Source organism: Canis lupus, chromosome 15 (genome assembly GCF_003254725.2).
Source record: "Canis lupus dingo isolate Sandy chromosome 15, ASM325472v2, whole genome shotgun sequence".
Classification (NCBI taxonomy): domain Eukaryota; kingdom Metazoa; phylum Chordata; class Mammalia; order Carnivora; family Canidae; genus Canis; species Canis lupus.
In genome coordinates this window covers 40,222,528-40,249,178 of record NC_064257.1, presented here as the reverse complement: position 1 = coordinate 40,249,178, position 26,651 = coordinate 40,222,528, and the positions used below count along the sequence as shown (strand labels likewise).

At 36.1% G+C, this 26,651-nt stretch overlaps 1 protein-coding gene across 1 annotated transcript in view; it reads left to right on the top strand.

The window, feature by feature from the left end:
* Window positions 1-26,651, top strand: part of SLC5A8 (solute carrier family 5 member 8) — a 63,109-nt gene that overhangs the window by 12,132 nt on the left and 24,326 nt on the right. Inside the window, exons 4-10 of the mRNA XM_025439267.3 lie at window positions 927-994; window positions 2,146-2,300; window positions 3,965-4,105; window positions 7,076-7,205; window positions 9,961-10,049; window positions 11,162-11,274; window positions 13,752-13,819. Coding sequence (XP_025295052.1) covers window positions 927-994; window positions 2,146-2,300; window positions 3,965-4,105; window positions 7,076-7,205; window positions 9,961-10,049; window positions 11,162-11,274; window positions 13,752-13,819 — 764 coding nt within the window. The remainder of the gene's footprint in view (window positions 1-926; window positions 995-2,145; window positions 2,301-3,964; window positions 4,106-7,075; window positions 7,206-9,960; window positions 10,050-11,161; window positions 11,275-13,751; window positions 13,820-26,651) is intronic.

Here is a 26,651-nt window from a genome sequence, read left to right as displayed (position 1 = left end):
TTTTATACTCTTTTTGGATTCAATTTGCTAATCTTCAGTTTGTTGAGGATTTTTGCAACTGTGTTTGTGGGAAATATTGGTATGTAGTTTTCTTACAATGTCTTTATCTGGTTTTGGTATTAGAGCAACCCTGGCCTTATGGAATGAGTTAGGAAGTATTCCCTGTGCTTCTGTCTTCTGAAAGAGATTGCAGAGACTTGGTATAATTTCTTCCTTAAATTGATAGAAATTACCAGTCAACCCATTTGAGCCTAGAGCTTTCTGTTTTGAAAGGTTTTTAATTATTGATTCAATTCCTTTAATAGATATAGTCCTATTTAGATTATCTATTTCTTCTTGCATGAGTTTTGGCCCATTGTGTCTTTCAAGGAATTGGTCCATTTTATCTAGATTATCACATTTGTGGGCAAAGCTATTGTCCTTCCATTTAAAAAGAATGTAATATGCCCTCCACTTCTTAGATAAATGGTAGCAAATTATACAACTTTTCCCCTTCCTGGTTCCATCTTAGTAACATTTACAACTTGTCTGGTAGAATAGTGTGTTTATTTGAACCATGATGACACAAACTTTATGACCCAGTTCAGTCTGGATAACTACCTCATAGTATCAAGTTGTTTCATAGCTTTATTATAGCATAAAGGATTTTTCATGTATTTAATTTAGCCAATTTTGGATCTAGATATAGTCTCTGAGGATAGAAACCAGGTCCATTTAACTCATTGAGTAAAATTTTAAACTCCACTTGTTTGGGGGCATTTTATGAGATTTGGGCCTAGTTTTAGGCAAGAGTAGAGAGGAAAGTAGAAAGATAGGTACCCCATAAATGATATAGATTTCTACTGATGATTTTTTTGAGAAGTATTTTTATTTTACATGTTTCACAGTTATGCGTGCATTTTTCTTTTCTTTTTTCTTTTTTGCAGTCACAGGATTTGATCTGTGGGGCGCAGTAGTTGCAACAGGGGTGGTCTGCACATTCTACTGCACGCTGGTATGACAAGAACATTACTTCTTTCACTCACCCACTTGTTTTGCAAAATTGCAAATTCCAATAGTTGTATTCTACAAGCTGGGTTTCATACATGCTCTCCCTCTCCTGCCTCTCAACTTTACATTGATCATAACTGAAACTTTTGTCTTTTATTTGAACCATTGCAGTGGTCCTGAGTCTTGTCTCCTAATTCAGCCTTACTGTTGCTAAATTACTATAGTTGTGTTCATATTGTTCCTCAGCTTAGAAACCCGAGATAGGGATCCCTGGGTGGCGCAGCGGTTTGGCGCCTGCCTTTGGCCCAGGGCGCGATCCTGGAGACCCGCGATCGAATCCCACATTGGGCTCCCGGTGCATGGGGCCTGCTTCTCCCTCTGCCTGTGTTTCTGCCTCTCTCTCTCTCTCTCTCTCTCTGTGACTATCATAAAAAAAAAAAAAAGAAACCCAAGATAACTTTCCATAGCCTATAGGCAGGAATCATAGTAGAAATATATCACAACCAGATAGTATGGACACTGATTTTGGATGCTAGTCCCTAAGCAGTGGTGCAACTCTATGGCATATCTGATATACTAAGTCTTATGACTCTAGTTGCTGGATGTTTTAGAAGATGGGGATCTCAGGGAGGGAATAGTTCAGCCAAGGGCATAGGGACTGGAGGGAGACACTTGGGAAGTTTTTGGCAGTGGCTAGTACAAAACAATTTTAGTATTTCAAAAACTGGTATGACTTTCTATTTGCATACTTGATTGCATATCAGCCCTGCCTGTAAGATAAAATCTATGATATTGCCATCTGCAATTTGACTCTGAATTTTCTTCCCAGCAATATCCCTATACCATTTCACTCTGCTTCAAAATATTTATCTGGCCACACTCAACATGTCATGTACTTGGACTTATTTATACTTTTGCCCATGCTACTTTATCTTCTGGGATGAGCTTCATCTTTGCCTCTGCTTCTGTCTGAAGCCTTGGCTTAAATCACACTTTCTTTTGAAGGTTCTCCCAACCTTACTATCTACCACCTTAAGTGTATTCCTTGGCCAAGATCTATGTTTTCATTATTTTTGTCCAGCATAGTATATAAGCATGTAGATGATTAATAATGTCTGATACAAGCATTAATCCTAATATACTTTTCCCTCAAAGGGTGGTCTTAAAGCAGTTATCTGGACAGATGTTTTTCAAGTAGGGATCATGGTGGCTGGATTTGCATCTGTGATTATACAGGCTACGGTGATTCAAGGTGGGATCAGCACTATTCTAAATGATTCCTATAATGGTGGAAGATTAAACTTCTGGAAGTAAGTTGCTGTTTACCTTCTGGTCAATAGAACACACCTTTTATTTTTTTATTTTTCTGTAAAAATAATCTCATTGTTGAAATAGTAAATTTACATCAGAACACAAATAGATGGCTAAGAATGTGGTACAAAAAATTGAAGCTGACAAGTTAATGTGTAAAGGGTTTCCATAAGGTCTTTAACAGGTTAAAACAGTCAGATAGTTAGTTACCTGGTACTTAGGATGGTGCTTTCTCCTAAGAAAGGATTGATAGTGAAGGAGTGTTTTTCTTCCAAACATTAAAATCTGGAACTGGTCAAAGGGTAGAATAGAGTAATTCAGGAAGAGATAGTGTAGAAATAAGAAAAGAAACCTCTTAAGAGAAAAACACTAGAAGACCCTGTCATTTTGACAGCTTTTTGTTTCAAGCAGCATAGAGAATTTTTCTATTGATATTGCCCTGGCAATATATGGTATATTATTATTACATTTCATAACTGTATATGTGTATGAATATTTTATAATATTATATGTTATTTCTAGAGAATTGACTAGGGAGTTATGACTAATGTCTCAAGTCAGTATATTGTATGATTTAACATATCTTAAACAGCTACGTAGGCTTCTTAGAGAAAGACCAATAGCCCAGATATTTCATCACAAATATACCACACAACTTAAAAGAATATTTAAAACAACTTCCACTGTGGATCAGTAATATCATTCTTGTTATGTTCAACATGAAGAGGAACTCATTTTTACATGGACTGGCTAATTTCGTCTTTAAGCAGCCCTACTTTGAGACAGGCAACCTGAAATCACTGGCAAGAAGAAAGAAAAAATACTTCTAACTTGGTAGCTCTTTTTGGTTTGGTGAAAATGGTGCTAATGGTTAAGAAGAGCCTTTCAGAGATTGGACAGGGACAACATGTTAACTTGCAGAAATATTTTGAATTATAATGAATTAATTTCAACTATTTCAGTAATCTTTTTTTTAACCTCAAGATTCAGATTCTAAGGAAGAGCACCCCAATTGTCCTAGCTTGGGTATAATTCCATTCCTCAATTGGGGAAGAGCAGGACACACAAGATTTTAAGAAAGCATGATTATAATGCCATGGTAATTTTAGAACATGAAAATCTTTAAACTGCATTAACTGAGTTCTTAAGCTTGAATATAAATTAGAAGTATGACTGTACAGGTGCTGGAAGAGAAATTATATATGCAAAATGTATCAATTTTATGTTCATTTCAGTACCATACCTATTGCTGTTATGCACTAAAGAATTTCTCTGTTGCTCTCTTTTTAGTTTCATGCTCTTCTCTGATTATAGCATAGCAGACTTGTTTTTTAAAATTATTTATTTATTTAGTAGAGTTGTTTAAATAACAATTTCTAAGGTCACAGAACAATTTTTATGAAAGCTCAGAATAATTAGAACATTCATTTTCCCTTAATCCCCTCCAGAGTTTCTAGTTCTCTGAAAGTATCCATTTTTATTTCATTGAACTTAAGTTAGGAATATTTCTGCATTTTTTATTGCTTAATGAATTTGTACATATTTACATCTGTATGCATATTTGTGTAGGTATACATTGCTTGCTTCCAAAAAATATTCTAGGAGAATTTTCTGTAGTTTTTTGCTGATATTTCAGGTTTGTTTTCTGTTTCTTTTCATTTAGTTTTGATCCTAATCCTTTGCAAAGACATACATTCTGGACAATTATTATAGGAGGGACCTTCACATGGACCAGCATCTATGGTGTCAACCAATCCCAAGTGCAGAGATATATTTCCTGTAAAAGCAGATTCCAGGCAAAAATGTAAGCCAAACTATGGTATGGAAATCATTAATAACTATCAGTTGTCTTTATTGAGACTCTTTGATTAGTCAAGCTTTGCTCAGATTTAAGTCTTTTGTATCATGAAATTCCAAGAAATAAATGAGATATTTAGTTATAAAAGGATCAAGTAAAACAAAGTGGTACTGTATATTTTAAATCAGATATTTGAAATATTTAAAGTAAATCTTATCAAATAAATAAGCATTCATTGTGTTATCTATTTGCATAAGGAATTATGGAGGATAAAATTTTTATAAATATATGCTCTTATTGTGAAGGAACTTAACATCTAATTAGGAAAATATATACAAGTATGCAAAAAGTGAAATAACAGTAGAAAGGCGTGACAGCTCCATGGAACAATATAACAACGGAAGAAATGGTCCAGGACAATATATTGCTAGATATGCTGGTATATTTTATTTTTAGACACAGTCATGGGTTTATAACTCTGATCTAATACTTGCTACTTGAGTGATATTGGTCAGGTTACTTAGTCTTCCTGAGTCTCAGTTTCTAAACTTATAAATGAGCATAAGAAATATACATCTCATGAGATGTATTGTAAACTGCTGTGCTTGGCACACACTTAGTAGGAGTCCAGTAAATGTGACCTCTAATCATAGGACTGAAGACAGAGAATGAGTGAGAGATTCCTGTCAACCTGGAAGATCCTGAATAATGACCATATGTGGTCAAGTGGAGAACAGTGGGAGAACATTCCAGATAGACATTGATTTGGACACAGCCCAGAGGTCAGAAGGATGACATGGTCAGGGAATTCTCAGGCCCATCTTGGTTTGAGCAAAGAGCTGGTTCTTTCTCTCAGATCAGTACAGTGACTACCACTCCCCATGGTGATATATAAAGCTGGCTGAGCCCACAGACATTTAGGAACTTAAAAATTACAAATAGATTAAGAATAACAGGGTGGTTGGAGTAGGACAAGGAATGGAAATTCTATTTCTATTCAAAGGAGAACATGAAAATATTGTGATATCATATGTCATAACTCAATATATTGAGAGTAATTAGTTTAGACATTTTCTGTCTTTGGAAAATTCTATAGTAAAAGATCTACACAAAAATCAGTACAGTAACTGGATATAAAATCCTTCAAAAGTGAGCTGAGGAGTTCTGGTATTTTAAGGAACTTTGAAGTAATGTAATTTATACATCCAGTAATCCACTGGACTTTAAATCCATACTAGAGCTGATGCCTCTCCCATATTAATTGTGCATGTGCTCTTCTGTTGTTTTTTTGAAACATGAAACTCAAGTGGTCTATTTTATAACTAAGAGACCAGCATTAGAGCTCCTGAACTGTCTTAATAAGAAGCAATTTCCCTTGGAATGGCCCTGAGCAGACTCCCCAAGCTGAGAGGAACCATTTTATCCTATTTCTTAACACCGGCTCCAGGGGAAGAATGAATCCCAGTCAAAAAGTTAAGACCTACTGACATTGATTGATTCGGGACTGTATCAGATGTTGTTGATAAGTCATCTATGTGAATGGCATTTAAGTCAAATAAAACTATATAGTAAAATATTAAACTCAAATATGAACAAGGGTGTTTGAGCAGGAAAGTGTCTGGGTATATTTTCTGATGATTTGGAGAAGAGCTGTAGTTATATGCTATTTTTAGACAATAGCAAAACATACAGTAAATTTAGTCAGTCAAGGGAAAAGGCTAGCAATCTGTTGTTTCGCACCTGTTGAAGGTGGGTTCTCTTGAAACAGACTCTGAGATGGAAGTTGGCATGCTAGAGTCTGTGAGGGAATCACTACCTGTGGAAGAAAGCAAAGAGAAGAAAGCAGGATTGGCCGTAGAAGTTGGATTGTAATGCCTTCTCAGTCAAGGCCTTAGGGGAAGCCGTGAAGCTAGGCTGGCCCCAGATTTGTCCCAGGTTAGGATGAGGAGACTGGTCTTTTAAAATTGTGAATCCAGTAGTCATTGGAGACAGGCACCTCAGGGAAGGAGGCATGACTTTGGAGGTTGTACCTCTCTTCAGCCTAGGGCAGCTTGTTACACTATCCCCTACAGCACCACTGGGGGGAAAATGTAGATACCTCAGCGAGAGCAATGTTTACTATTCAACTGACTATCAAGACATAGAACTCAATGCCATTAGCACTCGTAATATCAATAACTACCTTTTAACAAATATTATTACATGCCAAGCACCGGGCTATATGATACATACTATTTCATCTTATAACTTTGTGAGGTAGGCATTGTTGTCTCTAGGTGTAAACGAAGAAGTGGAAGATCAGAGAAAATAAATTACTTGTCCAGGGTCACATATAGTAGAACCAAGATTTATGTTCATATCTGACCCCAGTGCAGTTATACAAACCTTTACAATCTCCTGGAACACATGCCAGGTATTATGATGTTGAATATTTGGGAAGATACCTGTTCAAGGAATGCAGGGTTGCCTTTCATACTTACTAGATGATATTACAAACCACATTTAAACAACTTTGATGAGTTGCTACGTAGATGCTAACAATGTTTAGCAGTTTATAACTGCATTACTTTTAATTTTTTATTTTTTTTATAACTGCATTACTTTTAAAAGGAAAATGAGTAATAGTTACTGCTCTGGTGACCCTTAAAAATCTTTATTTCATGACATGAAGCCCTGAAGTAGCATAACTGGATACCATTATGCAGCTGATAATGTTCATGGAACTCTGACCAGGAGGATACATTTATTCAATAGAGAACCCCCCCATCTATTCCAAGTATTTCCAAATACATTGTTGACTGACAGCAAAGGCAGAAGGTTAGGCTAGAATAAAATAGATAGCATTTTTTGATAACCAAAAGATAATGTGCATTTGTTGAGTAATCATGAAAATCTCTCCTGTTTATGTAACAAGTTTCCTAATCTTTGGGATGGAAATTACAATTGTCATTTGCTGGTTTGTTTTCATTTCCTTAGGTCTCTCTACATCAATCTTCTGGGACTCTGGGCAATTCTCATCTGCTCGGTGTTATGTGGGCTTGCCCTATATTCCAGGTACCATGACTGTGATCCTTGGACATCCAACAAAGTATCTGCACCAGACCAGGTTCAGTACCCTGTTTTACTTACATGTACATTAATGATATCCAGAAAGCTTATAATTGGCAGGACAGAGTCTTACTATTTTTGTAGAGAAACAGCAAATGAGTACAATATCATCACATTTAAATTTCTAGAAAGCATTTGGCAAAAATTTATTTTAGCAGGCATAGCAGGAATGAAGAATGCTGTATCCAAGATTAAAAGATTTAAATACCTGGAAAATTTCAAGCCTAGTGTTAAATAGAACTAGGTCAAGGCTGGGAGTAGAAATGTAAACACAGTTAAAGAAAAAAACCAAGCAAACACAAACCATGATAGTGTAAAACATTGTGTGTGTATTCTTAGATCACTTATTCATCAACGTTTTACCTTCCAGTTTTTAAATGATAGAGAAACAGATCTAATGAATGAACATTTATTGAGTATTAAGTATGAGATGAAATTCTGTGCCCAGAGCTTTGCATGATTTATCTCTTCTAGTTCTCATAAATAGTAGTTCTAATTTTAGGCATTAGGAAATGAGTAACTCACAGAGAGGTTATATTACTTGGCCAAGGTCACATAGCTGATAAATAAGAATAGTTGCAAGTACTCATCGTACTATTATAAATGCTTTATTTAAATTTCAACTTTGAACCCATAGTGCTATACTTTGAGGTAGGTGCCATGATTATCTCCCTTTCAAAGATGAGGAAACTTAAGTCATAGACAAGTTATATAATAGCCAGTAAACCTGGAACCAGATTTCAAGCCCAGGCAGGCTGCAGCCAGAGTCCTAACTTTAACCTCTATGCCTTATACCACCTTCCCAGAAAGTGTAGCTAGAATTCAAACCTAGGACTGCTGGACTTTGAAGCTTGAATTCCTTTTCTCAGAGTTCTTGCCAACATTATTTTCGGAGACGTTCTTCTAAATCAAGAGCCCAGGAGCCTCGTTAGATTGAAGATAGACTGGATTTTATGTTGATATAAATGCATCACATACTACTAGAAAAATGCAACTTTGTGTAATTGGAAAATTAGAGCCTTCTTGAGCTGTTCATCTGCACCCTATATTCACATGTATCCCTCTGTTCATAAATGGATCTTTCCCATTTGCTCAGATAATCTAAGAATCATGTTTGCTTTTCCCTTATATTCTCTCTTTCTGTGATTTTTGTCAATCTCCTTTTATTTGTATTTTATATCACGAAGACAATAAGGATGTTAAAAATGTTTCTCATGTATCCTCTCCTATCCTTGGATAACAACAACAAAAAATGTCTTACAAATTCCTACCCTTGAGACTCCTTGTCATAGACTGCATTCAGGATGTTTTTCATGCATGCACCTTTAAAGAGCCTGTGCTAATTTTTTTTTTAAAGGAATGCAGTTTCCTCCTACTTGGATGTTTCCAGTATTGTGTTAATTGTTGAGGAGCTAATTCAGTTAACATTTCCCTGGGGATACAATGGACATAAGGCACACTCTGTAGAAAGTCAGGTCAAAATCATAACCTGAGCAGAGCAAAGATACAGTTCTATGACACTCTGCTGGAGCTCACCCTGAGGAAGCAAGATTAATGTCTAGATATAATTTTACTATTTTTCCATCAGTCTCACCTGGCTGATTCTGTCCCCGAGGGGGCCATTCAGAATATGAAATATCACACCAAAGACTTTTGAGAAAGTTGATGTTAGGGTAGAGGATTTTAGATCTCATTATAACAATGACAATGGAAACTTGACTTTTGCTTATGTGTGGAATATTGTTAAGATATCTTGGGGAAATTGGGTCTTGATTTCATATACAGATAAGTGCTGTTCTTTCCGAGAATAAAAAAAATTAGTAAGCTTTGGATAAAGTGGAGACATTCTTAAAATGACACAGACCCTTGTAGCAGTGGACGGTGTTCTTTCATGTCCCATAACAAACTATTGTCAAATGAAATCAGAAAAGGCTGTTAAGATAGGACGTGACATCCACTCTGTACAATCAGAGACAGAATCAAGAATGTTTCAGTGCAAGTGAGGGGGGACCTCCTTCTAGAAAATTATCCTCTTAGGAACCTTTTGATTTAAAAAAAGCAGTTTTGTCAAAGACTGTCATGTAACATAGTACTGGAGTACTACACCTTCCCTTCCTTATTTAATATTTATTTTAAAGTAATTTATCAAAAATTAAGTTGATATCATGAACTTTTTAAAAAGAAGCAACTTCCTGAGGTTACTCCACTTGTCACTATGTCTCATACTGTATATGGCTATAATTACACGTTCAATCCTGAGTAGTGATTGAAGTTCTCAAAGATATCTTTGAGTCATCAAGTAAAGTTAAATGAATGCTGCTTACTTAAGCATAGAGATATGTAAAACATTTCCTTTAAAGTGATTTATTACTCTGAAGAATGAGAATAGCTACCTTTTATCAAGCATTTACTGTATTCCATGTACTATACTAAGAACTTTACATAGGTTATGTAATTTAACTTTTATAGCAAGTCTATGAGGTTAGTATTATTACCCCTATTTTACAGATGAGGAAACTGAGTCTTAGACAAGTAACAAAATCCATTTCTGTCTGAACTCAGAACCCATATCCTTAACTACTGTGCCATTCTTTCAAGAGTTAACACCAAAAGAGTTTACTTTTTCATATTTGGAAATTTCAATTATGTGGAATAGGTTCCTTTAATTCTTGATGAACACAAGATAAATGAGGCATTGGTTCATTTTATTTGATAGCAAATAGCACTTAGGAGTAAATTTTGGAATTTTTCAGCTCATGCCTTATTTGGTACTGGACATCTTGCAAGATTTTCCAGGACTTCCTGGACTTTTTGTGGCCTGTGCTTACAGCGGGACGTTAAGGTATGAACTATGACTCTAACAACACATGGTTTCCCCATTGGGATCTTTCTTTTGTTACTGGATATTTTGGGAGATAAAGCTGAATTCTGGACATGAGCACAAATGCCCCAACTTGGGTAATCTACTCCATGTATCCTTTCTGTTGGTCTCACTCTTATCCCTATGGACTGCCAATCTATTATCCTCAGTCTCCACTTTTAACTTGGTCTCTACTGTCTAATACATCATCACATACTCTGTAGAGTCACCATAATAATGATCAGTTGATGGTAGTTTTCACTGGTCATCAAAAATTGGTGCCTATAATCTTGGTTTGAAATGTATGTATAGCTGAAGTATGGTCAAATGGAAAATTAGAATGAAAACCTCCTATTACATGCTGAATAATATACACTGTTCAAAAAATCTTGTTCTGTATTTGAACTTATTCATTGTACTTTCTTCCAATGTTTGTGTCAGGGAATTCTTATTATTAACCATGTACAGCATATGTGTCTGAGGATCCAGGAAATTAATATTATTGATATTTATAACATAGATTTGTGAAAATTTATGACAGTCCTTTCTATACACAAAGAAAAATATATTTTAAAGTATATAGTAGTACTATACTACTATTATATAGTAGTACTATGTGGTCTGTGTGGATTCTTTCTATAGAAGCTGAGGATTTATTGCAAAGTGGAACCAATATAATATTGTTCTTTTTTGCCTATGGATCTTGCCTGAATCATTCTTGGATGATAACAGCTTCCAGAAAGAGGATGTTGTGATCATCAAAAATACGGCAGAAATCTGGTTATATTTCAGAAATGATAGTTTGTTCCCCCTGTCTTATTCCTATATAAAGTATTATTAAAGTTAAAATATAAATCAAGGGCGCCTGGTTGGCTCACTTGGCATGGGACTCCCTGCCCAGCTCAAACTCTCCCTCTCCCTATTCTCTGTCCTCCCACTCCTCCCTGCTTGTGCTCTCATAAATAAATAAATAAATAAATAAATAAATAAATAAATAAATAAATAAATAAAATATTTTTAAAATAAAGTATTATATTTTATTATAAATATATATAATATATATAAAATCTCATAAATCAATTTTTCTCTTACAGCACAGTGTCCTCCAGTATTAATGCCTTAGCAGCAGTAACTGTGGAAGATCTAATTAAACCTCACTTCAGATCACTCTCAGAAAGGTCTCTCTCTTGGATTTCCCAGGGAATGAGTGAGTTTCCATTTCCATAATTCCATTTTGCCTCCAGGAGATGATTTTTAGAAATACCTGAAATTCTTTTCCATGGAAGATACAGAGTTAGAAAGTTAGAACTTCCAAGTATAAATGTATATATACATATGCATACCTCTGACTAAATGTAGTCATGCCATATTTGCAATCAAGATTTGAGGGACACTTCAAGCAATTAATTGTCAGGGGATCACAAGGAACAATTTCTAAGGTCCTTATATGGCTGTCCTTTTCTCACTTCTTCCTATCCCAAATTCTTAGCCACAGAAAATTATTCAACCTTTTTCCTTTTCAAACTTTAGCCAAGGGTTTTAAGAAATACCCTTAGCCAAGAGCCACACTTCTTCCTTATTACCTAAGAGAGCACTATCAGTTTAAAGTACATATATTTTCCATGTGTATGAATTGAAGATAAAGAAATAGTGTTCTGCTTTTTCACTTGATTATCTATTCGGTCTGTACATGTAGACTGACCTGGAGATAGTAATTTAAATTGTACAAGGAACTTCTATCGATAGATTGTAGGACCTTATTATGGGTTAAATATCAGTTGAATGGAAATATCAGTTTAAGACCTGAGTTCCCAGATGTCCCAAATGTAACAATCTGACTCAAAGAAATTTGTCTAGCATACTTCGTTCTTTATGTTTGACATTGTGATCATATGTGTTCTGGAATGAATGACTAACAGACTTGTTTTTTAAAAAGAATGTTTAACCTCAATCCAGTAACACTAATAGGCTGTCAAAGAAATAGTAAACAATATTCTATTTTGAGCCATAATTCTTTATGTAATTGTCTCGACTATAGCCTGGAATAAATACTTAATTTATATTCTTCAGTGTCCTTTAAATTTAAATAACATTGCATTGTTTTATTATGCACCCAATTTTAATCCTGGAGCATAATTTCAGAATGATACAATGTTTCCTGAAGAGTATTTAGATTGATTTATTATAGGATTATTGAAGCTGTATGATTTTAAATAGAAGCTTTTGAAGCCAGACAGACCCAATCTTGCTTTACCAATTTACTAGCTTCAAGTAAACCCAATAACCCAATACGGCTTGAATTTTTTGTATGAAAGATGGAACAAAAAATATTCATCTTGTGGGTACTATGAGGTTTAGAGATGATGAATATAAAATAAGAGGTACTAACTGGTGCTCAAGGAAGGATGTTGATAATAATAACAAATCAATTCTACTAGTATAGATGAGGTGTTCATTTACTTTGAAGGGTTATATATAAGTCATTGTCTTGAGGTATATATAGTAAGAACGTCATAGAGAATAACATGGCAAAAATAATTTGAATGTGTTTCCACTAACTTTGAATACCAAAACCCCACAGTGGTGACTAGTCATGAGCTATCAGAGAAGAATCAAGCTAAATATGTTAGAAATACTATTGACATTAGGATTTGGAGGCACAAAAAAATCATTGCGACATGAGCTCTTTGTAAAAACTTAATGCAAAATTTTCTTTCAGGTGCAATAAGGGTATTTACCCAATATATTTAACAAATTTGTGAGTGATAGTGTAAATAAGATAGATGTAAGGATGCACTAACTTTATGATGAGCAAAGTTATCAATTCTTTTTTGTGTGTGTTTTGATTTTGATGTGTGGGAAATTATATTGACAGATTTCAGGTGATTTGTGCTGAATGGAAATATTCAAAAATAAAAACCTGGAGGCGTGTGTGTAAGTTTTCCTATAATTTTAAAAGTAAAACATGTGTTTGGTGAAAATCTAGAAAATACTGAAAGCCAAAAGAGAAAAAAACATCCCATATTTCATAATCTAATCAGTAGTGGTGGCTTGAGAATTTCTATAAAGTTTGGGGAAACAATTTGGTAGGATGGGTAATATATTTGATACCATCTTTCTTTGTATTTAAGGAAAGGCTTAGAGATATTGATGGAGACAACAAGAGTGCTAGAGGTCTTAAACCACCCATTGGTATGGATTGTCACTTCCCAGAATAAATGAACACTTCAAATCAGAGGATGCTAATTTCTGATGTTTATTACTCCTTCCCCTCCCCCATCATGCCATACAGAGCAGAGCTGGATTGTGTCCTGTTTCTGGCAAACTGAAAACAGAGACCTGAGCCTTCCTTTATAAACAAATGTTTATGGAGGATTAGATTAATAACACAATAGTTCTTAGCTTTTAAGTCCCTATAGTTAATGCTAGGGATTTTTTTTTTACTTATATAACCTGATGTCATTAATCCTAGGTCACAATATCAGAATTTTCTTTCCTACTTGCACACTGCTGATCCTGTAGGAAAACACCTCTTCCTTTTTTTTTGGCTGACTTGATGTATGTGGTCATTTTTCACCACAATCATATTAATTACTTTGAATCAAAGGTGGGGTAACTTATTCTGCTGAGAACTGTAATCCTCTGGGTCTGAATTTTACACTGGCTCTTATATCATCCATCTAGGTGTGCTGTTTGGAGTTCTGTGCATAGGAATGGCTGCACTGGCATCACTAATGGGAGCTTTGCTGCAGGTAAGAGCTGCTTCTTCAAGGTTTGAGTTATAAAAACTGAATTCTCCTTTTTTAAAAAAAATATTGGTATGACCGTCCTTCCAGTCTTCTCTATTCATCTGTACATAGCCATATCAAAGAACAGAGTTGACTAAATTCTTTAAAATTAAGCTTTCTATTTTGGTATAATTGTAGATGTATATGCAATTTAAAGAAATAATACAGAAAGATCCCATATACCCTTTACCTAGTTTTCCTCAATGGCATGAACTTATATTGATTTTTTTCCCTCTTTCCTTATGGATGTTCAGTTTCCTTATGGAAAATTTTCCATTGAAAAAAGACAACACCTATATAAAAGAATCAGTTAGGTAGGGTTTCTGGGTGGCTCAGTAATTTGGGCACCTGATTTGATTTTATCTCAGGTCATGATCTCAGGGTCAGGGGTTGACCCTGCTCAGCTCAGAGTCTGCTTGCCCCTTTCCCTCTGTTCCTCCCCCTGCTCTCTCTCTCTCTCTCTCTCTCTCTCACACACACACACACACTCTCTCTCTCTCTCAAATAAATAAAATATTTTTAAAAATCAGTTAGGCATATTTGTGTGAGCTTATTTCTGGTTTTTCTATTCTTTTCTATTAATCTATGTGTCTGTCCCTCTGCCAGTACTAGGTGGTCTTGATTTTTGTAGCTTTATCATAAGTCTAGAATCATGTACACTAACTCCTTCTACTGTATTCTTATTTTTCAAAATTGTTTTAGTTATTCCAGTTCCTTTGCCTTTCCATCTAAAGTTTAGAATGATAAACCATTAGCCACCCTTACTAAAAATAAAAGAGAAAGGACTCAAATTAATAAAATCACAAATGAAAAAGGAGAGATCACTACCAATACCAAGGAAATACAAACGATTTTTAAAACTTATTATGAGCAGCTATACACCAATAAATTAGGCAATCTAGAAGAAATGGATGCATTTCTGGAAAACCAAACTACCAAAACTGGAACAGGAAGAAATAGAAAACCTGAACAGGCCAATAACCAGGGAGGAAATTGAAGCAGTCATCAAAAACCTCCCAAGACACAAAAGTCCAGGGCCAGATGGCTTCCCAGGGGGAATTCTATCAAACGTTTAAAGAAGAAACAATACCTATTCTACTAAAGCTGTTCGGAAAGATAGAAAGAGATGGAATACTTCCAAACTCGTTCTATGAGGCCCGCATCACCTTAATTCCAAAACCAAAGACCCCACCAAAAAGAATTATGGACCAATATCCCTGAAGAACATGGATGCAAAGATTCTCAGCAAGATACTAGCCAAAAGGATCCAACAGTACATTAAGAAGATTATTCACTATGACCAAGTGGGATTTATCCCTGGGATGCAAGGCTGGTTCAACACTCATAAAACAATCAATGTGATTGATCATATCAACAAGAGAAAAAACAAGAACCATATGATCCTCTCAATAGATGTAGAAAAAGCATTTGACAAAATATAGCATCCATTCCTGATCAAAACTCTTCAGAGTAGGGGTAAAGGGAATATTCTTCAGCATCTTAAAAGCCGCCTACAAAAATCCCACAGCAAATCTCAGTCTCAATGCAGAAACACTGGGAGTCTTTCCCCTAAGATCAGGAACAAGACAGGGATGTCCACTCTCACCACTGCTATTCAACATAGTACTGGAAGTCCTAGCCTCAGTAATCAGGCAACAAAAAGACATTAAAGGCATTCAAATTGACAAAGAAGAAGTCAAACTCTCCCTCTTCGCAGATGACATGATACTGTACATAGAAAACCCAAAAGACTCCACCCCAAGATTGCTAGAACTCACACAGCAATTCGGCAGTGTGGCAGAATACAAAATCAATACCCAGAAATCAGTGGCATTTCTATACACTAACAATGAGACTGAAGAAAGAGAAATTAAGGAGTCAATCCCATTTACAATTGCACCCAAAAGCATAAGATACCTAGGAATAGACCTAACCAAAGAGGTAAAGAATCTATACCCTAAAAACTACAGAACACTTCTGAAAGAAATTGAGGAAGACACAAAGAGATGGAAAAATATTCCATGCTCATGGATTGGAAGAATTAATATTGTGAAAATGTCAATGTTACCCAGGGTAATTTACACGTTTAATGCAATCCATATCAAAATACCATGGACTTTCTTCAGAGAGTTGGAACAAATCATCTTAAGATTTGTGTGGAATCAGAAAAGACCCCAAATAGCCAGGGGATTTTTTTTAGCCACGGGAATATTAAAAAAGAAAACCATACCTGGGGGCATCACAATGCCAGCTTTCAGGTTGTACTACAAAGCTGTCGTCATCAAGACAGTGCGATACTGGCACAAAAACAGACACATAGATCAATGGAACAGAATAGAGAATCCAGAAATGGACCCTCAACTCTATGGTCAACTAATATTCGACAAAGCAGGAAAAACTATCCACTGGAAGAAAGTCTTTTCAATGAATAATCTGTATTTCTAAAAAATGTTGCTTAGATTTTGATACAATTGCATTAAACCTATATATTAATTTGGGGGAGAACTGACATCTTTACTATGTTGAATCTTTGAATCCATAAATATAGTATATCTCTTCAGGTATTTAGGTCTCTGATTTTTTTCATATCCATTGTGTAATTTTCAGTATATAAGTTCTGTATATGTTTAGTGAGATTTATGCTTCACAATTAAAAAATTTAGGTTTTTAAAAAAGATTTATTTGAGAGAGAGCAAGCATGAATGGGGATAGAGGCAGAGGGAGAGAATCTCAAGCAAACTCCCCACTGAGTGTGGAACCCAGTGAGGCGCTGGATCCCACAACCCTTCAGAACATGACCTGAGCCAAAATCTTGATTTGGATGTTTAACCAGCTGAGCCCCCAGGGGCCCCATAATTTTTTAAAAGTATTTATTCTATTTCCAGTATATTAAGTAACATATACAGTGGTGTATTAGTTTCAGAGATACAATTTAGTGATTCAACAATTCCGTACATCACCTGGTTCTCATCATGACAAGTTTTTTCCTTCATCCCCATCCCCTGTTTAATCCATCCCCCAACCACCTCCCCTCTAGTAACCATCTGTTTGTTCTCTTTTGTTAAGAGTCTGTTTCTTGGTTCATCTCTCTTTCTCTCTCTCTCTTTTTTTTTACCTTTGCTGCTTTGTTTTGTTTCTTAAATTCCACATATGAGTAAAGTCATATGGTATTTGCCTTTCTCTGACCGACTTATTTCACATAGCATTATACTCTCATGCTCTATCCATGTCATTTAAATGGCAAGATTTCATTCTTTTTATGGTTGGCTACTATTCATATCTATTATATTGTGTTGTTTAATTTAGCCATTCTGATTGGTGTGAGGTGATATCTCCCTGTTGTTTTGGTTCACATTTCCCTGATGATGAGTGATGATGGGCATTTTTTAATGTGTCTGTTGGCTAGTATCTTCTTTGGAGAAGTGTTTGTTCATGTCTTCTGCCCATTTTTTATTGGGTTATTTGTTTTTTGGGTGTTGACTTTTATAATTTCTTTAAATATTTTGGATACAAACTCTTTATCAGATATGTCACTTGCAAAAATCTTCTCCCATTCAGTAAGTTGCCTTTTACTTTTGTGAATGGTTATCTTTACTATGCAGAGGCTTTTTATTTTGATGTAGTCCCAATGGTTTATTTTTGCTTTTGTTTCCTCTGCCTCCAGGGACCTATCTAGAAAGAAGTTGCTGTGGGCCATGTCAGAGAAGTTACTGCCTGTTCTCTCCTAGGATTTTTATGGTTTAAGGTCTCACATTTAGGACTTTCATCTATTTGAATTTATTTTCTGTGTAGTATTAGAAAGTGGTCCAGTTTCATTCTTTTGCAAGCTGCTGACCAGTTTTCCTGACACCATTTGTTGAAGAGACTGTTTTTTTCCCATTAGATAATCTTTACTGCTTTGTTGAAGATTAATTGACCATTTTCTGTTGTGTTTCATTGATCCATAGGTCTCTTTTTGCATTAGTATCACACTGTCTTGATCACTACAGCTTTGTAATATGACTTGAAGTCTGAAACTGTGATGCCTCGAGCTTTTTTTTTTTTCAAGCTTACTTTGGCTATTTGGCATCTTTTGTGGTTCCATATAAATTTTAGAATTGTATTTTGATAGTGATTGCATTAAATGTGTAGATTGGGTAGTATAGACATTTTGAGAATATCTGTTCTTCCAATCCATGAGAAGGGAATATATTTCCATTTCTTTGTGTCATCTTCAATGTATTTCATCAGTGCTTTATAGGTTTCAGAGAACAGGTGTTTCACTTCATTTGTTAAGTTTATTCCTAGCTATTTCATTGTTTTAGGTGTAATTGTAAATGGGATTGTTTTCTTAATTTGTCTTTCTTCTGCTTCTGCTTCATTATTGGTGTATAGAAATGCAACAGATTTGGAAGATCAGTTTGGTATCCTGCAACTTTATTCGCTGGTAATTGATCTGTTCAAATTTTCTATTTCTTCCTGTTTCAGTTTTCTTAGATTATGTTTCTAGGAATTTATTTCTTCTAGGTTGTCCAATTTGTTGTTTTCACAATATTCTCTTATAACTGTATTTCTGTGGTGTTGATTGTTATTTCTCCTCTCTCATTTGTAATTTTATTTATTTGAATCCTTTCTCTTTTTTTCTTGAGGCTTATCAGTTTTATTAATTTTTTCAAAGAACCAGGTCCTGGTTTTTATCAATCTGTTTTATGATTTTTTAGTTTCTGTATCAGTTTCTATATCATTTTTTCCTGCTCTAATCCTTATTGTTTCCTTCAATCTGCTGGTTTTAGGCATTGTTAATTTTTTTTTCTAGCTCATTTAGGTGTAATGTTAGGTTGTTTATTTGAGATTTTTCTTGCTTCTTGAGGTAGACCTATACTGCTATGAACTTCCCTCTTAGAACCACTTTCTGGAAAGCTTTTGAACCATTGTATTCTAATTTTCATTTGTTTCCATGTACTTTTATATTTCTTCTTTTGCTTCCTAGTTGACCCACTCATTATTTAGCATGATGTTATTTAACCTCCATGTATTCATGGTCTTTCAGATTTTTTTTTCTTGTGATTGACTTCTGGTTTCGTAGTGTTATGATCAAAAAAGATGCATGGTATGACCTAGATCTTTTTTAACTTGTTGAGGTTTGTTCTGTGGCTTAGTATGTGACCTACTCTGTAGAATGTTCCATGTGCACTTGAAAAGAATGTGTATTCTGCTGTTTGACAATTGAATGATTTGAATATATCTGTTAAATCCATCTGGTAGTGTGTCATTCAAAACCATTGTTTGCTTGATTTTCTGTTTAGATGATCTGTCCATTGTTGTAAGTGAGGTGTTAATATCCCCTAATATTATTGTATTACCATTAATTAGTGCATTTGTTTGTTACTAACTGTTTTATGTATTTTGACATCTTTACAATTATTATATCTTCTTGTTGGATTGTTCCTTTTATTATTATATAGTGTCCTTCTTTGTCTCTTATTAGAATCTTTTTTATTTTTAAAAGATTTTAAAAATTAATTAATTAATTAATTAATGGGGGAAGGGGCGAGGGAGAGGGTGAGAATCTCAAGCAGACTGTGCTGAGCATGGAGCCTGATGTGGGGTTCAATCTCACAACCCTGAGAGCATCACCTGAGCCAAAATCAAGCCACATGCTTACCTGACTGAGCCCACCCAAATGCTCTACAATCTTTTTTTTTAAGATTTTATTTATTTATTCAAAAAGAGACACAGAGAGAGAGAGAGAGAGAGAGAGAGGTGGGGACACAGGAAGATGGAGAAGCAGGGTCCACGCAGGGAGCCCGATGGAGGACTTGATCCCGGGTCTCCAGGTTCACTCCCTGGGATGAAGGCGGAGCTAAACTGCTGAGCCACCGGGCTGCCCTAGAATCTTTTTTTAAAGTCTAGTTTGTCTGATATAAGTATTGCCTCTCCAGCTTTCTTTTAACATCCATTTGCATATGGTTCTCCACCCTCTCATTTTTAATATGCAGGTGTGTTTAGGTCTAAAACGAGTCTCTTGCAAGAAACATATAGATGGATCTTGTTTTTTTTATCCTGTATTTTGATTGGGACATTTTTTCCATTTACATTTAAAGTAATTATTGATAGATATGTACTTATTGCCATTATATTACTTGTTTTGTGGTTGTTTCTGAAGACTTTCTCTGATCCTTTCTTGTCTTTTTTTCATGGTTTGCTGGTTTTCTTTTTCTTTCTTTTTCTTTTTTTTGCTGGTTTTCTTTAGTGATAAATTTAGGTTTCTTTCTCTTTATTCTTTGCATATTTATTAGCGTTTTTTGATTTGTGGTTACCATTAGATTTGTATATAACATCTTCTGCATATAGCAGTCTATATTAACTTTGAAACTATTCTTTACTCCTCTCCTCCTCAAGTTTCAGGTATATGTTGTCATATATTGCACCCTTTATTTTGTGAGTTCCTTAACTGATATTTTATAGAAATATTCACTTTTTATTCTTTTTGTGTTTCCTACCTTCATGCCATCACTTTTGATCTTTCCTTTCTACTCATAGAGTCCCCTTTAGTATTTCTTGCAGGGCTGGTTTAATGGTGATGAACTGCTTTAGTTTTTGTTTGTCTGAGAAACTCTTTATCTCTCCTTCTTTTCTGGATGATAGCCTTGTTGGATAGAATATTCTTGACTTTAAATTTTTCCCATTCAACATTTTGGATATATATCATGCCAGTCCTTTCTGACATGGGAAGTTTCTGCTGGAAAATCTGCTGATAGCCTTATGGGGTTTCCTTAATATGTAACTGTTGTCTTTTGTCTTGCTGCTTTTAAGATTCTTTTCTTTATAACTATATTTTGCCATTTTAATTACAATATGTCTTTGGTGTGGATATGCTTTTGTGGATTTTGTTGGGGATTCTCTGTGCCTCCTGGATCTGGATATCTGTTTCCTTTCCTAGATTAGGGAAGTTTTCAGCTATTCTTTCTTTTTTTTTTTTCAGCTATTCTTTCTTTAGGTAAATTTTCTGCCCTCTCTTCTCTCTCTTCTTCTAGGATTCCTATAATATGAGTATTATTTGCTTGATGGAGTTACCAAGTTCTTTAAGTCTATTGTCATTTTTCATAATTTTTTTCTCTTTTTTGTTCAGCTTTATTACTTTCCATTAATATGTCTTTTAGGTCATTGATTTGTTCCTATGTTTCTTCCAGCCTGCTGTTCATTCCATCAGGAATGTTTCTGATTTCATTTATTAGGCCCTTTATCTCTACTATGTTATTCTTTATCTCTGTGCTAATGTGATAAGAAAAGCATATTTATGATTTCATTTATTGGGCCCTTTATCTCTGTTATGTTATTCCTTATTGCTGTGTTAATCTCTTTTCTCAAGTCCAGCAACTATTCTTTTTGTTTTTTTAATTTTTTTTTATTTATTTATGATAGTCACACAGAGAGAGAGAGAGAGAGAGAGAGAGAGAGAGGCAGAGACATAGGCAGAGGGAGAAGCAGGCTCCATGCACCGGGAGCCCGACGTGGGATTCGATCCCAGGTCTCCAGGATCGCGCCCTGGGCCAAAGGCAGGCGCCAAACCGCTGTGCCACCCAGGGATCCCCCAGCAACTATTCTTATGATCATTACTATAAATTCTCTATCAAGAATGTTACTTGTATCTGTTTCATTTAAATTCTAGCTGTGGCCTTGTCCCATTCTTTCATTTGGGGCAAATTCTTCTGTCCTCTCTCATCTAAATCTCCATGCCTGCTTCTGTGTGTTAGAAGAGTCAGCTACGCTTCTTGCTCTTGAAGCTAATGGCGTTATGAAGAAGAGGTTCTATAGCTCCCTGTGGTGTAGGGTCACCTGTTCGCCAGGGCCTGGTACTTCACAGAGTGTTTCCACTATGTGCTGGGTGCACTCTGCTGTGTGTCCTGGCCACTTTATCCCTCAGGCCAATTGTCTGCATAGGCTCTCTGCCTGTTGTGAGCAGTGTTTATTCCCTGACCTGGAATGTGGGGAATTTTAACTAGGTATACTCTGGTCTCCTTGTGAAATGTGACCTGTTGCCACAGCTGCCAGAACTGAGGCCCTACAGAATTCACAGGTAGGAAGACATGGTGTGGGCAGGGGTTAGGGCCAGTCTTCTGTGGGAGAGGTCCCACTGTAGTGGGACTGAGGCAAGTGTGACTGGGATGGGCAGTTCCAGTGGAGTGTGTGTGTAGGGGGATGTCTTGGTGTAAGCAAGTTAGGTAGTGAGCGTCAGCACTATGCCGGTGCCCACAGGTGGCCCTGTGTTTATGCTGAAGGGCAGTGGAGGCCAGTTATCTTTGTTCCCAGAGGGGTCTCTCCATGAATGCTGCCTCTCTGGGACATGTTCCAAGAAAAGCAAATAACCTCCCCTACTGTGTGCCCCAGTTGCTCTTGAGGCTGTTTTCTTGCTGTATATTTTCTGGCTATTTGCCCTGCCTTCTCTCCAAGAGAAGCCCCAATGCCTCTGGGCTCTCCCCAGCCCACTGACCTTTAAAACTCTAGGCTTTAAGACCTGCTGGTTGCAAGAACTTCTGAAATTCAGCTCTTTTCACTCTCCAAGCCAATTACTCTAGGGAATTGTCTTCCTCATGCACTCTCCTGAGTGATAGTCTGTCTCTTGCCCTTCCCTGGGACCACAGCTCTCTTACCACCACAGTTGCCACAGTCTGTTTCTCTCCCAAACCATGTCTCTGCACTTCCTGCTTTCTCCCATGTGGTCTCTTCTCTACCTCTAGTTGTGGAGTTTGTTCTGCCTCTCTTCAAGTTGATTTCTGGAGTATGTAGGAGGAATTGATAGTTATAAAGTTGTATTCATGGGACAAGAGGATCCTAGGGTCCTCCTACTCTGCCACTATTTTCCGCCTTAATTTTTATGAGTCCTTATAAATGATATTGTATTTTTAATGTTAGTGCCTATGTGTTTGTTAATATGTAGAAATACAATTGATATTTGTATATTTGTGTTGTATCCTGAGACCTTGCTGAATCTACTTATTAGTTCTTGGTATTTTCGACACAATCATGTCATCTTCAAACAGAGAGAGTTTTATTTCTTCCTTTCCAATCTGTATATATAGCTTCTCTTTCTTTATTGCACTGGCTTCAACTTCCATATAATATTGAATAAGAGTATTAAGAGTAGATACCCGTTCCTTGTCCCCCAGTCTGGATGAAAAAAAGCATTTAATCTTTCACTCTTAGATATAATGTTAGCTGTAAGACTTTAGTAGATGCCTTTACAAAATTGAGGAAATTCCCTATTTCCCATCTTTCTGAGAGTTTTTGTTTCTTATTATGGATGAATGTTGAATTTTGTCAAATGCTTTTCCTGCATTGATTGATATGGTAATATGATAGTTTTCTTTAGTCCTTTGACGTGATGAGTTACATTGATTGATTTTCAAATATTTAGCCAGCCTTGTATTCCTGGAATAAACTTCACTTGGTTGTGGTGTATATTTATTTTTATATATTTCTGAATTCTGTTAATATTGTGTTAAGGATTTTTGCATCATGAGGAATATTGATCTGTAGTTCTTTTTCATGTAATAGCTGTGTCTGGTTTTGACATCACAGTTATTCTAGCTTCATAAAATACATTGGGAATAATTCTCTGTTTTCTTTTTTTTATAATAATAAATTTATTTTTATTGGTGTTCGATTTGCCAACATACAGAATAACACCCAGTGCTCATCCCGTCAAGTGCCCCCCTCAGTACCCGTCACCCATCCATCCCCACCCCCCACCCTCCTCCCCTTCCACCACCCCCAGCTCATTTCCCAGAGTTAGGAGTCTTTATGTTCTGTCTCCCTTTCTGATGTTTCCCACCCATTTCTTCTCCCTTCCCTTCTATTCCCTTTCACTATTATTTATATTCCCCAAATGAATGAGAACATATAATGTTTGTCCTTCTCCGATTGACTCATTTAACTCAGCATAATACCCTCCAGGTCCATCCACGTTGAAGCAAATGGTGGGTATTTGTCATTTCTAATGGCTGAGTAATATTCCATTGTATACATAAACCACATCTTCTTTATCCATTCATCTTTCGATGGACACCGAGGCTCCTTCCACGTTTGGCTATTGTGGACATTGCTGCTATAAACTTTGGGGTGCAGGTGTCCCGGCATTTCACTGCATCTGTATCTTTGAGTAAATCCCCAGCAGTGCAATTGCTGGTTCGTAGGGCAGGTCTATTTTTAACTCTTTGAGGAACCTCCACACAGTTTTCCAGAGTGGCTGCACCATTTCACATTCCCACCAACAGTGTAAGAGGGTTCCCTTTTCTCCGCATCCACTCCAACATTTGTGGTTTTCTGCCTTGTTAATTTCCTCCATTCTCACTGGTGTGAGGTGGTATCTCATTGTGGTTTTGATTTGTAATTCCCTGATGGCAAGTGATGCAGAGCATTTTCTCATGTGCATGTTGGCCATGTCTATGTCTTCCTCTGTGAGATTTCTGTTCATGTCTTTTGCCCATTTCATGATTGGATTATTTGTTTCTTTGCTGTTGAGTTTAATAAGTGCTTTATAGATCTTGGAAACTAGCCCTTTATCTGATAGGTCATTTGCAAATATCTTCTCCCATTCTGTAGGTTGTCTTTTAGTTTGGTTGACTGTATCCTTTGCTGTGCAAAAGCTTCTTATCTTGATGAAGTCCCAATAGTTCATTTTTGCTTTTGTTTCTTTTGCCTTCGTGGATGTATCTTGCAAGAAGTTACTGTGGCCGAGTTCAAGAAGGGTGTTGCCTGTGTTCTCCTCTAGGATTTGATGGACTCTTGTCTCACATTTAGATCTTTCATCCATTTTGAGTTTATCTTTGTGTATGGTGCAAGAGAGTGGTCTAGTTTCATTCTTCTGCATGTGGATGTCCAATTTTCCAGCACCATTTATTGAAGAGACTGTCTTTCTTCCAGTGGATAATATTTCCTCCTTTATTGAATATTAGTTGACCATAAAGTTGAGGGTCCACTTCTGGATTCTCTATTCTGTTCCATTGATCGATGTGTCTGTTTTTGTGCCAGTACCACACTGTCTTGATGACCACAGCTTTGTAGTACAACCTGAAATCTGGCATTGTGATGCCCCCAGCTATGGTTTTCTTTTTTAAAATTCCCCTAACTATTTGGGGTCTTTTCTGATTCCACACAAATCTTAAAATAATTTGTTCTAACTCTCTGAAGAAAGTCCATGGTATTTTGATAGGGATTGCATTAAACGTGTAAATTACCCTGGGTAACATTGACATTTTCACAGTATTAATTCTGCCAATCCATGAGCATGGAATATTTTTCCATCTCTTTGTGTCTTCCTCAATTTCTTTCAGAAGTGTTCTGTATTTTTTAGGGTATAGATCCTTTACCTCTTTGGTTAGGTTTATTCCTACGTATCTTATGCTTTTGGGTGCAATTGTAAATGGGATTGACTCCTTAATTTCTCTTTCTTCAGTCTCATTGTTAGTGTATAGAAATGCCACTCACTTCTGGGCATTGATTTTGTATCCTGCCACACTGCCAAATTGCTGTATGAGTTCTAGCAATCTTGGGGTGGAGGCTTTTGGGTTTTCCATGTACAGTATCATGTCATCGGCGAAGAGGGAGAGTTTGACTTCTTCTTTGCCAATTTGAATGCCTTTAATGTCTTTTTGTTGTCTGATTGCTGAGGCTAGGACTTCCAGTACCTATGTTGAATAGCAGTGGTGAGAGTGAACATCCCTGTCTTGTTCCTGATCTTAGGGGAAAGACTCCCAGTGCTCCCCATTGAGAATTATATTTGCTGTGGGTTTTTCGTAGATGCCTTTTAAGATGTTGAGGAATATTCCCTCTATCCTTACACTCTGAAGAGTTTTGATCAGGAATGGATGCGGTATTTTGTCAAATGCTTTCTCTGCATCTATTGAGAGGATCGTATGGTTCTTGTTTTTTCTCTTGTTGATATGATCAATCACATTGATTGTTTTATGCGTGTTGAACCAGCCTTGTGTCCCGGGGATAAATCCTACTTGGTCATGGTGAATAATTTTCTTAATGTACTGTTGGATCCTTTTGCCTAGTATCTTGTTGAGAATTTTTGCATCCATGTTCATCAGGGATATTGGTCTGTAATTCTCCTTTTTTGTGGGGTCTTTGTCTGGTTTTGGAATTAAGGTGATGCTGGCCTCATAGAACGAGTTTGGAAGTACTCCATCTCTTTTCTATCTTTCCAAACAGCTTTAGTAGAAGAGGTATGGTTTCTTCTTTAAACGTTTGATAGAATTTCCCTGGGAAGCCATCTGGCCCTGGACTTTTGTGTCTTGGGAGGTTTTTGATGACTGCTTCAATTTCCTCCCTGGATATTGGCCTGTTCAGGTTTTCTATTTCTTCCTGTTCCAGTTTTGGTAGTTTGTGGCTTTCCAGAATTGCATCCATTTCTTCTAGATTGCCTAATTTATTGGCGTATAGCTGTTCATAAAATGTTTTTAAAATCGTTTGTATTTCCTTGGTGTTGGTAGTTATCTCTCCTTTCTCATTCATGATTTTATTAATTTGAGCCTTCTCTTTCTTCTTTTTAATAAGGCTGGCTAATGGTTTATCTATCTTATTAATTCCTTCAAAAAACCAACTCCTGGTTTTGTTGATCTGTTCCACACTTGGCAGTCTCTTTTTATTGGCATATTAGACCATCTTTTATACTTAATGTAATTATTGGTATGTTAGAGTGTAAGTCTGCCACTTTTTTATGTTTGTTCTTATTTTTTCCCCTTGCCTTCCTATGGGATACTTGCACATTTTTTAGAATCCATTTTTATTTAGCTGCATTGTTTTGAGT